Source organism: Scomber japonicus, chromosome 10 (assembly GCF_027409825.1).
Source record: "Scomber japonicus isolate fScoJap1 chromosome 10, fScoJap1.pri, whole genome shotgun sequence".
In the NCBI taxonomy this organism is placed as follows: Eukaryota; Metazoa; Chordata; class Actinopteri; order Scombriformes; family Scombridae; genus Scomber; species Scomber japonicus.
The window spans coordinates 12,962,508-12,975,162 of NC_070587.1; the positions used below are offsets into that span (position 1 = coordinate 12,962,508).

The 12,655-nt window shown below is 39.9% G+C and overlaps 1 protein-coding gene across 1 annotated transcript in view; it reads left to right on the plus strand.

Annotated features, from left to right (window-relative positions):
- The window catches only part of LOC128365912 (dynein axonemal heavy chain 11), a 38,601-nt gene that overhangs the window by 23,594 nt on the left and 2,352 nt on the right, over nucleotides 1-12,655 (plus strand). Inside the window, exons 56-75 of the mRNA XM_053326534.1 lie at nucleotides 687-920; nucleotides 1,517-1,663; nucleotides 1,782-1,895; nucleotides 1,981-2,124; nucleotides 3,001-3,183; nucleotides 3,278-3,379; nucleotides 3,485-3,619; nucleotides 4,858-5,031; nucleotides 5,189-5,424; nucleotides 5,632-5,754; nucleotides 8,230-8,434; nucleotides 8,557-8,721; nucleotides 8,944-9,084; nucleotides 9,340-9,510; nucleotides 9,915-10,037; nucleotides 10,174-10,367; nucleotides 10,443-10,591; nucleotides 10,673-10,800; nucleotides 11,152-11,379; nucleotides 11,478-11,669. Coding sequence (XP_053182509.1) covers nucleotides 687-920; nucleotides 1,517-1,663; nucleotides 1,782-1,895; nucleotides 1,981-2,124; nucleotides 3,001-3,183; nucleotides 3,278-3,379; nucleotides 3,485-3,619; nucleotides 4,858-5,031; nucleotides 5,189-5,424; nucleotides 5,632-5,754; nucleotides 8,230-8,434; nucleotides 8,557-8,721; nucleotides 8,944-9,084; nucleotides 9,340-9,510; nucleotides 9,915-10,037; nucleotides 10,174-10,367; nucleotides 10,443-10,591; nucleotides 10,673-10,800; nucleotides 11,152-11,379; nucleotides 11,478-11,669 — 3,288 coding nt within the window. The remainder of the gene's footprint in view (nucleotides 1-686; nucleotides 921-1,516; nucleotides 1,664-1,781; nucleotides 1,896-1,980; nucleotides 2,125-3,000; nucleotides 3,184-3,277; nucleotides 3,380-3,484; nucleotides 3,620-4,857; nucleotides 5,032-5,188; nucleotides 5,425-5,631; nucleotides 5,755-8,229; nucleotides 8,435-8,556; nucleotides 8,722-8,943; nucleotides 9,085-9,339; nucleotides 9,511-9,914; nucleotides 10,038-10,173; nucleotides 10,368-10,442; nucleotides 10,592-10,672; nucleotides 10,801-11,151; nucleotides 11,380-11,477; nucleotides 11,670-12,655) is intronic.

Here is a 12,655-nt window from a genome sequence, read left to right on the forward strand (position 1 = left end):
TGTTTTTTATATATATATTCTTCATTCACTCTGACAGGAATACAAGAAATAAAATGATAATTTATTCAAAGTTTAGAAATGCACAACCCACTAATAGCTACAGCAGACAATCAATAGAGAACTTTTTTCGCATCTCAACTGAACATAACATGCTTTGTCAAAAAATTATGTCAGATCTTAATTAATAATGATTTTTTTCCTACTGGCTCCATGATCATTAACAAAGGCTTTTTGTGAGTTATGGTTTGGTTTGATCCTTGTATTCTCTGCTCATTTGTTTTTGCTTTAATTGATCGCTAACTGTATGATTAATAGAGGCTCTGTGTCATTGAGCACCATATGATGAATACCTAGTTGGAATGTAACAGCGACTGTAGATAGTGTTTAGAAAGTTGGAGGACATCAGAGATAATGTAAACAGTGTGCATGTTTTACAAACTGCATGTCAGTGGTATAAACACATTATTTTCACAGCGGTTTCAAAGCCTAATCAGTCCTGCTAGCTGTACCTAAATTTCAGATTGAGTAAGTCAGGGCCAGCCAAGTAAGATGGCAAAACTTGTAGATGAATTCAAAATTTATGAAGATAATATTTCAGTCCCCATCAGGTGGGGGATGTTAAACTCTACTCAATCCAGCTCGCCCTGTTCGCCCCTCTCCCCCTCCTTGTCTGCTTATTTTTACAGCCTGCCGTCCAGGAATCCATCAGTCTTTTCATGGCCTACGTTCACACCAGTGTCAACCAGGCAAGTGAAAAATACCAGCGCAATGAGAAGAGGTACAATTACACCACCCCCAAGAGCTTTCTCCAGCAAATCACCCTGTACATGAACCTTCTGGAGAAGAGCCGGGCTCAGCTCCAGCACAAGATGAACCGGCTTAACAGCGGCCTTCAAAAACTCCAAACCACTGCTGCTCAGGTAAGAATTTACTCTGTTCTGTAGAAATATAATATTAAGGTTTGACGTTCAGGGTCATGATATAAAAATTAGGACTAGTACTTAACAGTGTTGATTTCTCCTGACATTAAAGCGATGGTTCGGTGTAATTTTGACCTAGCGTCATATGCACCATGACGTCTATCTAAACACCCCCTCACCCCTTTTTTTAAAATTGGTTGCAAATTGGTGGTTAGAGCCATCAGCCGAATGGCTTAGTACAGGCGCTAATGGAACCAACAGTGTATCTCATAAATTACCCCACTAATAATGGCTGGATTGTTATCAAACTTCTACAGTAGTACAAATACAGTCTTTACTCATAAATTGATGCATTGGAAAGTTTGTAAGTACACCAGGAGTTTAATAAAATAACACTTCCCTGATGGCTTTAACTCTGCTGCTACAGCTAAAGCTGTAAACATTGTCGAAATCTCACGCCATCACTGAAATACCGTGTGGTCCCGCGAGATCCTGCACATAATGACATAATGGTGCATATGACGCTAGGTCAAAAAGCACGCCAAACCATCGCTTTAAGTATATTACAAATGTGTAATCATTTTTTTCTGTTTGAGGTTGAGGATCTAAAAGCCAAATTGGCATCCCAAGAAGCTGAGCTGACCTTTAAAAATCAGAATATTGAAGCTTTAATTACAAAGATTGGACTACAGACTGAGAGAGTTAGCAGGAAGAAAGAGGCTGCAGATGTCGAGGCACAAAAGGTTAGTAATCCTTTTCACATACTGTGATCATTCGGTACACTCTTCATTGCACTTGCTCCATTCACTACACAAACTTTTTGTCATGCAGTTCATTATCTTGCTTTTGTCATTTATTCAGGTTACTGCCATCCAGGCAGAAGTCTCAGCCAAACAGAAGGATTGTGAGAAAGACCTTGCCAAAGCAGAGCCTTCACTGGCAGCTGCTACGGCAGCACTGGACACCCTCAACAAGGTGCTCTATGTTATTGAATTAGGCAAAATCCAATCAAATCTTCAGTCATCCTAAACATTGTGAAATATTTGTAATTCTGTTTTAGGTTAACCTAACTGAGCTGAAGGCCTTTCCAAACCCTCCTGCTGCAGTGATCAATGTAGCAGCAGCTGTGATGGTTCTTCTAGCTCCCCGCAGTAGAGTGCCTAAGGATCGGAGCTGGAAGGCAGCACGAGCCTTCATGGGCAAGGTTAAGCTGTCATCATGTCAATCACATCTGCCTGATTAATGCCAATCTAATTTGTGTGTGGGCCTTGACCCTGGCCCTGCCTACCATCTCTCCCATGCTCCCATTACAGCTGGATGGCTCCATGAATATGCTCCGTCACTAGGGGAGCATGTGTGTTGACCCTGTTCTCAACCCCTAGATGCTATTAATGCAACTATGGCAACAGTGCAACTATGTGCTTTTTAAAAAGCCAGCAATTTTTAGCATGAAATTAGGTACTACAGTTATTTCCACCCCAAAGGCATAATCTTTAGCAATTTAGCAATAGCCTTAAAGTTTTTTTTTTTTTTTTATATCAATTGATTTAATTCATTTGATAGTTAAAAAAACATATGCATCTTAGACATGCTTTTTACATGCATATGGACCTGAATGTGAGGTACTTGATGTACTTGGGCAATAAGTGAAAGACATTCAGGATATTACATTTATATTTTACATGCATGTGTAATAAATACATTAATCCAGTAGGTAATCAGTGAAAGGCCACCATGCTTTGTTAGAATGACCATGCGGAGGCTGTGTTATTTACGTATTGATAACCCTTCCTGTACAGTAAGTATTAGTCCATACTGAACATCAATTCAATTTATACATTTTACACAACAACATAGATTATACAATTAGTCTGAAGATTACCGGAGAAAGAAGTCAAGTTATAATCCATGTTGTTTGTGTGTCTTGTTTTTGTTGTCTTTTTCTGGTTTCTGACTCTATTTTTCTGTAGCAATTTGTTAATGAAGTAATTTGTAACATCACCTGACAATCGATTGATATCAGCCTGAAATTCCAGTGCAGGTATTGATGTATCTTTTGAATCCATGCTATGTCTTTCAGGTGGATGATTTTCTTCAGGCTCTGGTGTCATATGACAAAGAGCACATCCATGAGTCCTGTTTGAATGTGGTGAAACAAGAGTATCTGAAAAATCCAGAGTTCCACCCTGATCTAGTTCGGACCAAGTCTACAGCTGCAGCTGGACTCTGTGCCTGGACTATTAACATTGTCAGATACTATGAGGTCAGGCAGGGATTTTCTTATATTCACTACAAGAAGGTTTGATTTTTTCATTATGGAGTTTTTTTTTCATAAAGAATGCCTTCGTTTTTTGTAGATTTATTGTGAGGTAATTCCAAAGAGGCATGCATTATCTCAAGCAAATGCAGAACTAGAGACAGCAACGGCCAAACTGCTGGCAGTTCAAAAGAAATTAGAGGTGGGTGACATTTTATTGTTATAGTTAATAAAGTCTTGTAGTTTACAAACTATATTGTCTCAGTGGTGTCTCCTCTCTCTTTTATCCTGTGCTTTGTCTCTACAGGATCTTGATGCCAGCCTCCAGGACCTTACAGCTCAGTTTGAAAGAGCTACAGCTGAGAAAATCAGTTGTCAGACGGAGGTGACCTGCACCAACCAGACCATAGAGCTGGCCAACCGACTAGTCAAAGGCTTAGAGGTAAACAAGGAGAGAAAGGGAGAGGAAGAGGAGTTTGGAGTTTGTCATTGGGGATGACCTGGCATAAAGTAAACTGTCAGTTTGTCGGAGGCATGCATGGAGAGGCGCTGGTAATCGAATTGCATCAGTAATCTGGACTAGAAGTTGTTAATGTCTTGGCACAATAGCCTGACAGTTGTGTGAGTAGATCAGGCAAAGGGAGATTTTTACAGCCTGGCTCAGCAGCATACCAAGGACTTGTGAGACAGGTAGAGAGGGCTGGACCACAGAAAACGCATGGCTGAACTGGGCAACTGGCTGGCTGAACAGTTTCCAAATGGAGAAAAGATGAGAGATGAAGAGAGCAGTGGACAGGTCGTGTGTGTGTGTATATATACATACATTTACATATATATATATATATATATATACACACACAAACAATTGGTGAGTAGTTAGTTGTTGGTGTTACATAGTTGGTAAATATTATTTTCAACTCTTTTACATTCATGTACGACCCTTTTTCAGGCTACAGTATTTGTTATGTTTATGGGTGCTAATATGAGATAAAAGATGGCCATTTCATTGGCCATTTTGTAAATTCGACTTTCTTATCCCAGAAAATAAATGTGGTTTGCATGGAACAGCTTGGCTTTTAAGCATATCAAGATAAATGTTTTGTCTTTATGGCATTGACCTGGAAGCAATAGTGTTCAGACTAATAAATCAGACCGTCTATATTTAATCATTAACTTACCTCAAAGCCTCAACAGCTGTTGGAAATTAACAATGTCTCACCCCAGACTGAGTGATATTACAGGCAATCCATAATACATTAGAGTAAAATTATAGTGATTTTTAACTGTCTGAGAATTTATTATGTGACATATTCTAGATCCACAGCCCCTTGTAAGAAAATGCCATGCATGATTTATTGTTGTAGAGCTGTCACAGTCATGGTATTGAAGGTTTAAATGAATGGTAAATTGATGCAGAGTGAATCTACAGCCAAACTTCCAAAGCTATTTTAAGGGAATTGCATTTGTATTCTTTACTGCTTAAATCTTCTTAGTTTGTACATGAAATATAGTGTGAGGTTGCCCAGCACATTTTTTGCAGTGTAGATTCTTGTTTAGCTTTTTACTTTAAAATGTACTCAGGTGGTCTAGAACCTTTCTTTTTGTAAATGTTTTTTTTTTCATGTCTCTCATGTGCTATATTCAAATGGTAGTAAGGTCTGGTCTTTGTATTCCTTGCAGTCAGAAAAGCAGCGCTGGTCACAGGCAATAGTCCAGTATGAGAAGCAACAGAAAACCCTGTGTGGTGACGTTGTCCTCACTTCAGCATTCGTCTCTTACATGGGTTACTTTACCCAGCAGTATCGCATGGAGCTCTTCAACAACAAATGGATCCCTTTCCTTAAGTCTCAAAAGGTAGTCAGTTTTGCAAACTGTGTTGTTGTTGTGTATAGTGTAATTGTTCAGAGAAAATCTTTCTTTCCTCGAACATCCACAGTAGAGTCTGTAAACTGAAATTCATCCTATCCAGTGCTCTAACTAGAATGACATCACTCCTTGCTTTCTGTTCCAGGTCTCCATACCCCTGACAGACGGCTTGGATCCAATCCTCATGCTTACAGATGATGCCACTGTGGCTGCCTGGCATAACCAGGGTCTGCCAAATGATAGGATGTCCACCGAGAACGCTGCCATCCTGACCACCAGTGAGCGTTGGCCACTCATCATCGACCCGCAGCAGCAGGGCATCAAGTGGATTCAAAACCGGCTAGGGTCAGACCTGAGGGTGGTGCAGCTGGGACAGAAAGGGTGAGAAGGGGCCATATTCTGATTGGCAATCATAATCACCTTTTAATTTGTCAGTTTGTGTTGTTTTTTGTCATTTATTAATCATCTTTTTTTTTTACAGACTAAAACCTTTCCCCCACAAAAATCCACAGGGAGTGTTGGGATACTGTAGAAAGAAGGATGATGAATCATGACCAACCACATTTTTTTGTACTGTTTATTCTGCAGATATCTAGATGTGATTGAACAGGCCCTAGCTTGTGGTGAAACCGTTTTGTTAGAGAATCTACAGGAAAAGATAGACCCAGTCTTGGATCCTCTACTGGGCAGAAACACTATAAAAAGAGGAAGGTTAGTACTGAAACTGCAACATTACAATTTATTTGCATTGTTGTACTTAGAAACAAAGATGGGAGAAACATATATAAGTAGCATGAAACCACCACGCCTGAAGGCCAACGCTCAGCTTAGTAAACACTCTGTTTCACCGAAGCTTTTTAGCATTGAGCCTGTTACTAACCAAAAACATTTTAGATTAACTTATGGTTTTTCTATTGTTGATACACAAGTCGATATGTCCGCAACTTGTCCCAATGCATCTGTGGTGTGAGACAATGGGTGCAGATTTACCAGATGGTTGAATCTCACTGAGCATTGAAACACCAGTGAGACATGACTGAATGCATTATTATTGCCCACTCTTTAGATTATAAATGAATTTGTGGCTCGTGTTCTGAATCCCTGAGGCCAACATATTGATTGGCCCATCAAGATAGGTGATAGATGTATATTTGTGTGTTCATATTCTTTAGGTGTGATGAATATTGAACAGCTGAACCTCAGTGTATACGCTGAATTGAGGGCAGTCATGGTTATGTATAAGGACTCCTGTCTCCTGCAAAAAGCTGGCATGTAACACACTAAATTCAGTGGTCCTCCATCATTATGGCAAACTCAATCTAACTGCAATAATTTCATAGTGCTAGTAGGTGATTTGTTGGCATTTTTCTTCATTCATCTATTTGGAAACAGAAAAACAGCATCACTGAATCTTTACACTGACTTTAATCTGGATAATCTTAAATCATGTACTTGATGCTAGTCGTCATGGTTTTTTTTTTGCCATATATGGTCACTTTGTGTCATTTTTCTTTAAGTCTAACATTTATGCTTCTTAACTTAAATGGTTTATTTAAGAGTTATTAATACCACCCTATATTTAGTAAATTGTTCTGGATTTAAGCCTAATTCTCAAATGTCATGACCACTGCTGCCCAGTTTAATGCACTTCACAAATATAAGAGTGCCACCAGCACGGCTGCTCTATAATTACCTTTGCTCAGTCACCAATTACCTTCAATGGGCAAAATCCAGCAAATTTCACAAATTGGATACTAATAGTAGAAAAAAATAGAAAATTGAAAACACCACATATTGACATTCTGCTTTGACTTTCCACTCAAAACTGTTTACATCTTTCTTTTTCTGATCTATGCGTGACTATGAATATTGAGCATCTCGGCGCATGTTCATCGAGCTCCTTCTGAAGTCCTGTCCATCCAGACGTAACAATTCATCATACTAAATCTGATTATAAGTTTATCCCTTGTAGATGACCCACACACTTGTTTCTGTCGATGATTAATACAACCTGCTGGGGCAGCCATGATGGATCTGGTACAGCACCACAGCTGAAGTTCATTAATAATTGGAATGTTGTAGAGTGTGAAGTAATGAATACTAATTATTCCTTTCATGGCTGACGGAAGACTACAAGCCAATCCATCAGCAAGGACTTTAATTTGGTGGAGTAATGGTTCTATCAATAGTACATTAATTCTGGCTTGTGAAGATATAGAGTTGAACCAGACCCAGGCCATGAGGAACCTGTGCTGTAAAATTGGGGCCTTGCCTGACACCCAAGGGGTAATTAGAGAAAAATGAAAAGCCACCGGGTTCGTCAAGCCAGTGCTAATTTAATTGAAATGCAGGAACAGATAAATATTGGCTGCTGTGGTGATAATCTTTCATATTTATTCAAGATTATTAGTCTAGAGTATAAGTGACATTTGGAGCCAAAGTGTAGTCCGTCCTACTGTTGGAGCAGCAATACTTGAGAAATGTGAGGTCAATGGGCTCAGATGCACATAGCAAAAAAAAAAAAAAGAGTTTCAAGATATGAAGGCTTTGCACTGCAGGTCAGTTCTTAGCTTCTAGAGGATCATAATCATCATTATGGTCCTTTTTTTATTGTATTTCTAATCATTTTTTTCTTGGCAGGCAGAAAAATAATAATTATTATGTTTTCAGCAAATTACTACTTGATTTGTGAACACTAGCTCTAAACATAAGAATTCACTTATGGCCTTGGACTTATATTAGTAGTTTGACCAAACAATCCTAACTCAAATTCTACTTACTAGCTTTTTCTGGGGCTTCTGGCGCTTTCAGCCAAATTGGGTTTCATTTACAGATGGAGTTTGCTCCTTTGTTCTGGAGATGGATCTGTTAACATGTGAGCTCAGTGGCTGTTATGAATGAATCCCTATCACTTTTCCGTCTTATATTTGCTTTGATGATATATGAAGATAGATGAAGATCTATAATACCATTGAAAACTCCCCAAAAAATGAGTGAGCGGACCCTGAGATGGGATTGTTCTCAAATATCTCAAAGCTAAAGAGTTTTGCCAACAGTGTAGACACACTTTTTGTTGTTCATTACATTTCTCATCATTACAAGTGATTCCCTCCTTAATAACAGAAAAATGCAGCTGTGACATGAGAATGATTTGAGAAAAAAATGGTGTATTTCCCTGTGATTCAGGTACATTTGTATCGGGGGTAAGGAGTGTAAATACAACAGGAACTTCCATTTTATTATCCACACCAAGTTAGCCAATCCCCATTTCCCTCCTGAGCTCCAGGCCCAAACCACCCTCATCAACTTCACAGTGACTCCTGTCGGTCTGGAGGAACAGCTGCTGGGACAGGTAGTCTCTCAGGAAAGGCCCGACCTGGAGGCCCTAAAGGTGAACCCCTAACAGTCAATGATAGGCATTTTGATTGTAGTAATTTTACAAGCAAGACCACAATCCTTAATACCAAACAGAGAAGTCATTCAATCTGAACTGTTTTGTGTATTCTGCCCAAGATGGAGCTGACCACACAGCAGAACCACTTCAAGATTGAGCTCAAGAGGTATGAGGATGACCTGCTGAGTCGCCTCTCTGCAGCCCACGGTAATTTTCTGGGTGATATTTCTCTGGTGGAACAGCTTGAGAACACCAAGTCCACAGCAGCTCACATTCAGTACAAGGTAAGGATATTACACCATCAGGGTCTTCTCTGTTGTCCGGTTGCAGTTGAGCGCGTTGTGGTTTTTGTGTCACTCAAGTGTTTTTGAATGTCACACAACCGCAAGTGCCTCATTTCATTGCATTAGCTGCAAATGATTTGTAGTTTGGAATATGTGTAATGAGAGGGTTTTGGAGCATGACTGAGAGCCTAATAGCTCATTTTGTGCAATTGGAACACACAGGTGGTGGAGGCCAGAGAGAACGAGACAAAGATCAACGAGGCTCGAGAAATATACCGCCCAGCAGCTGAGAGAGCGTCACTCCTCTTCTTCATCATCAATGACCTCAGCAGGATTAACCTCATGTACCAGTTTTCTCTCAAGGTGAAACCTTTACCCCTGAAGTGCTCTCAGAGGACACTCATCATTTTGAGCAGGATTTCAAACACAATCTGTTGGATTTTTTAAAATTAGAGTTGTTCATTTGTCATTAAGCACAATCCTGTGTGAGCAATTTAGCCCAAATCTGTATTTCTAATCTTACTTCCAAAAAATTGAACCTTTTTTAGTAGTGTTAGCTGTCAGTTCAGTGTTAAATGCAGTTATTCTTTATCTGAACACTGTCCTCCTGTCTTGCAGACTTTTAACTCCGTGTTTAGCAAAGCAATGGAGTGTGCAGAATGGGACGAGGATGTGAGGACCAGAGTGCTCACTCTGACTGAAGCCATCACCTATTCTGTATTCCTGTACACCAGCCAGGGCCTGTTTGAAAGAGACAAGTTAACCTTCTTGTCACACACTGCCTTCCAGGTGAGGAACTCAGGGCCGCCTCAAAGGTGGAGCCTCCTGTCATCCCCATCAATCAAAGTACTTTTCTGCCCCCACATTAACTTCAATTAAAAGCAGTCAGCAGTACCATACGCTGCTATTGATTACCTCTCACACCTTGCTCTATGGCTGCTGTTCAGACAGTTGGTTCTGACAAGGGGGTTGGTTCTGATGGCATAATGCAATTATCTGTCATGGCGACAACTGCTCTGAAGGCTGTCCTTCATGTCGCTATTTCACATTCTGAAGCACTTATTCAGCCAGATGAAGTTACCCAGTTCTTTTGCCAAACAGTTCTCTTGCAGTTTTGGATTGCTGTGGAAATGATTGAAAAGAGATCAATACAACATAGATCATTACAAACTACTCTTGGTCCTTCCCCTTAGATTCTGCTCAAGCAGGGCTTGATTGATGCTCAGGAATTTGACTTCCTTCTGCATTTCCCTGTGCAAGCTAGCACAGTCAGCCCAGTGCCCTTCCTCTCTCCACATGTCTGGGGGGCCATTAAGGTACAGTATACTGCAGGCTCATTACCTTTATATGGTAAAGGGTCTCATTTTCATTTTGTTGGCCATCAGATCAGCACTATATGTACCATAATAAAGTGCTTCAAGTGATATGACACTGTCTGAAATTCTGGTATAGACTATTTCTATAATGGAGAGCTTCAGTGGACTGGACAGAGACATGGAAAGCTCACCTAAGCGCTGGAGGAAGATCGTTGAATCCAGCTGTCCCGAAAAGGAAAGGCTTCCACAGGACTGGAAGAATAAGAGTTCCCTCCAGAAGCTCATAATCCTGAGAGCACTCCGCCCTGATAGGATGACCTACACACTAAAGTAAGTAAATGACCACAGTGCATTTATGTTTACAAGTGCTATTTATCATTAAAATTGGATCATGTTTCCTGGCAGGAACTTTGTGGAGGACAGCATGGGAGCAAAATATGTGGAGGTGCCTGGGCTGGAATTTGACAAGTTGTATGAGGATAGTAGCCCCTCCACTCCCATGTTTTTTATCCTCTCACCTGGGGTTGATCCACTCAAAGATGTAGAGAAACTAGGTACCAGACATATTCTTGATATTTATGCATCTTGTATCACTTGTTAGAGATATATTTTCTAACTACTTTTTTCCTGTGCAGGATTGAAGCTGGGATTTTCCATTGACCAGGGAAATTTGCACAATGTTTCCCTTGGACAGGGACAGGAGGAAGTTGCTAAAAGGGTTCTGAGGAACGCCTCTAAACTTGGGCACTGGGTCATTCTGCAGGTAGGGAGCATCACCATTCAGTGACTAGGCTATTGCAGTGACATCAGGCTGTTCTTGCAGCCAGCCTGTAATGCACCTAATTACATTATCTCACCCTCTGCGTAAGGGAAATAAACTCAATTTGGTTCAATAAAAACCATAATTGGCTAGATCAGCTCCATAAATGCCTCTTTTAAAGGGAAACGCCTGCAGCCAAGTGAGTCCCTGGAGGCTTTCTTACTAACTCTGGACAAAAAGACTTTTTTAGAATGAATACTCCGCAAACAAAGCTAGATATATTTATTTTATCAACCTCATAGCATATTCTTTCTAATATATTTTCTAATGCTTTTTGATATTTTGGTTGGTCAGAATGTGCACCTTGTGGCTCGCTGGCTGCCCTCTTTAGATGCTTTTCTGGAGGCAGCAGCAGTGGACAGTCACCCCAAATACAGGGTGTTCATCACCGGTGAACCAGCACCAAGCCCTGAGCAGCATGTTATCCCCAGAGGCATCCTGGAGAACTCCATCAAAATCACTAAGGAGCCCCCCACTGGCATGAACGCCAGTCTGCACGCAGCCCTCCACAATTTCAGTCAAGTGCGTTTAAAATGTAAAAAAGTAATTTCCATGAAAGCATCACCTTTCATTAACAAAATGTATTTAATCAGCTGTTCGTTCCCTCCCTCTCTTTTCAGGATACTCTGGATATGTGCTCCAGAGAGCAGGAGTTCAACTCCATGTTCTTCTCCCTCTGCTTCTTTCATGCTTGTGTGACAGAACGCCGAAAATTTGGCCCCCAGGGGTGGAACCATATTTACCCCTTCAGCACAGGAGACCTCACCATCTCAGTCAACGTCTTGTACAATTACTTAGAGGCAAACACCAAAGTAAATTTACCACTATTTAAATTTTTTTTTTTTTTAAAAATCAGCAGTCTCATTTAATTTTGTTTTATATTTTTATTTATATTTATAAAACTTTTAATTCATTTTTTACCACTACTTTCTGTGTGAATTTATAATGATAATAGTGTTTGCAGCAGTATTAATGTCAGACAGGGATGTTGAATTACTGCACAGTGTCTCCAATTACTTATTGAAATCTTTTGTTGAACTGTAATTTGTGAAAAATGTTCATTCCCATATTTTTTTCTCCACATTTCTTCTTATAACTATGAACACACAACCTATAATTTAGCTTTATTTCAGGAAGACAAAAAATCCATTCTTGGGGTGCTGCACCCCTCACGACTCCTAATGCATTTCTCTTAGAACTCCTATTACTCTGGTCACAACCAATTATGTCTCCTAGGTATTCTGCCCTCCAAAAACGAATGTCCTTCATTATGTTAACCAAACAGTAACCTGTATGTGCGTATACAGAGAATTCATTAGGAGGGCAATGAAGCGTTATCCTAAATGTAATTACATGCAGCCAATGTGACAGTTCACAACGCTACATAAGTGATCACTGCAATTAGAGCTGATGAAGGAAGCAATTTGCAAAACAATACAGGTACAAATGATTGTGAACCTCCAGCTTTTGTAATTTGTTATGAATCACAGGTTCTTTTCTTCCTCCTTCACCCTCACGGATCATAATCTCCCGCTGAGGAAGAGACTCTTCTGTCATACATGTGATCAGTGTGTTTAAAGAAACATAATTTTGTTACATTTCCCTACTGTTATCATTAATAAAATAGCTCATTTGGGAAGAGATCATAAAGACTGAAGCCTCGAAGAAGGAATATTATGACATAGAAGAATTAAATAAAATAGGGAAATGTGAGATGAAGGAACACATTTTGTTTATAGAGATTTTAGATGCTCATTATTAAGAAGTGTATTTTACATGCATTGTCTTATCAGTCTAA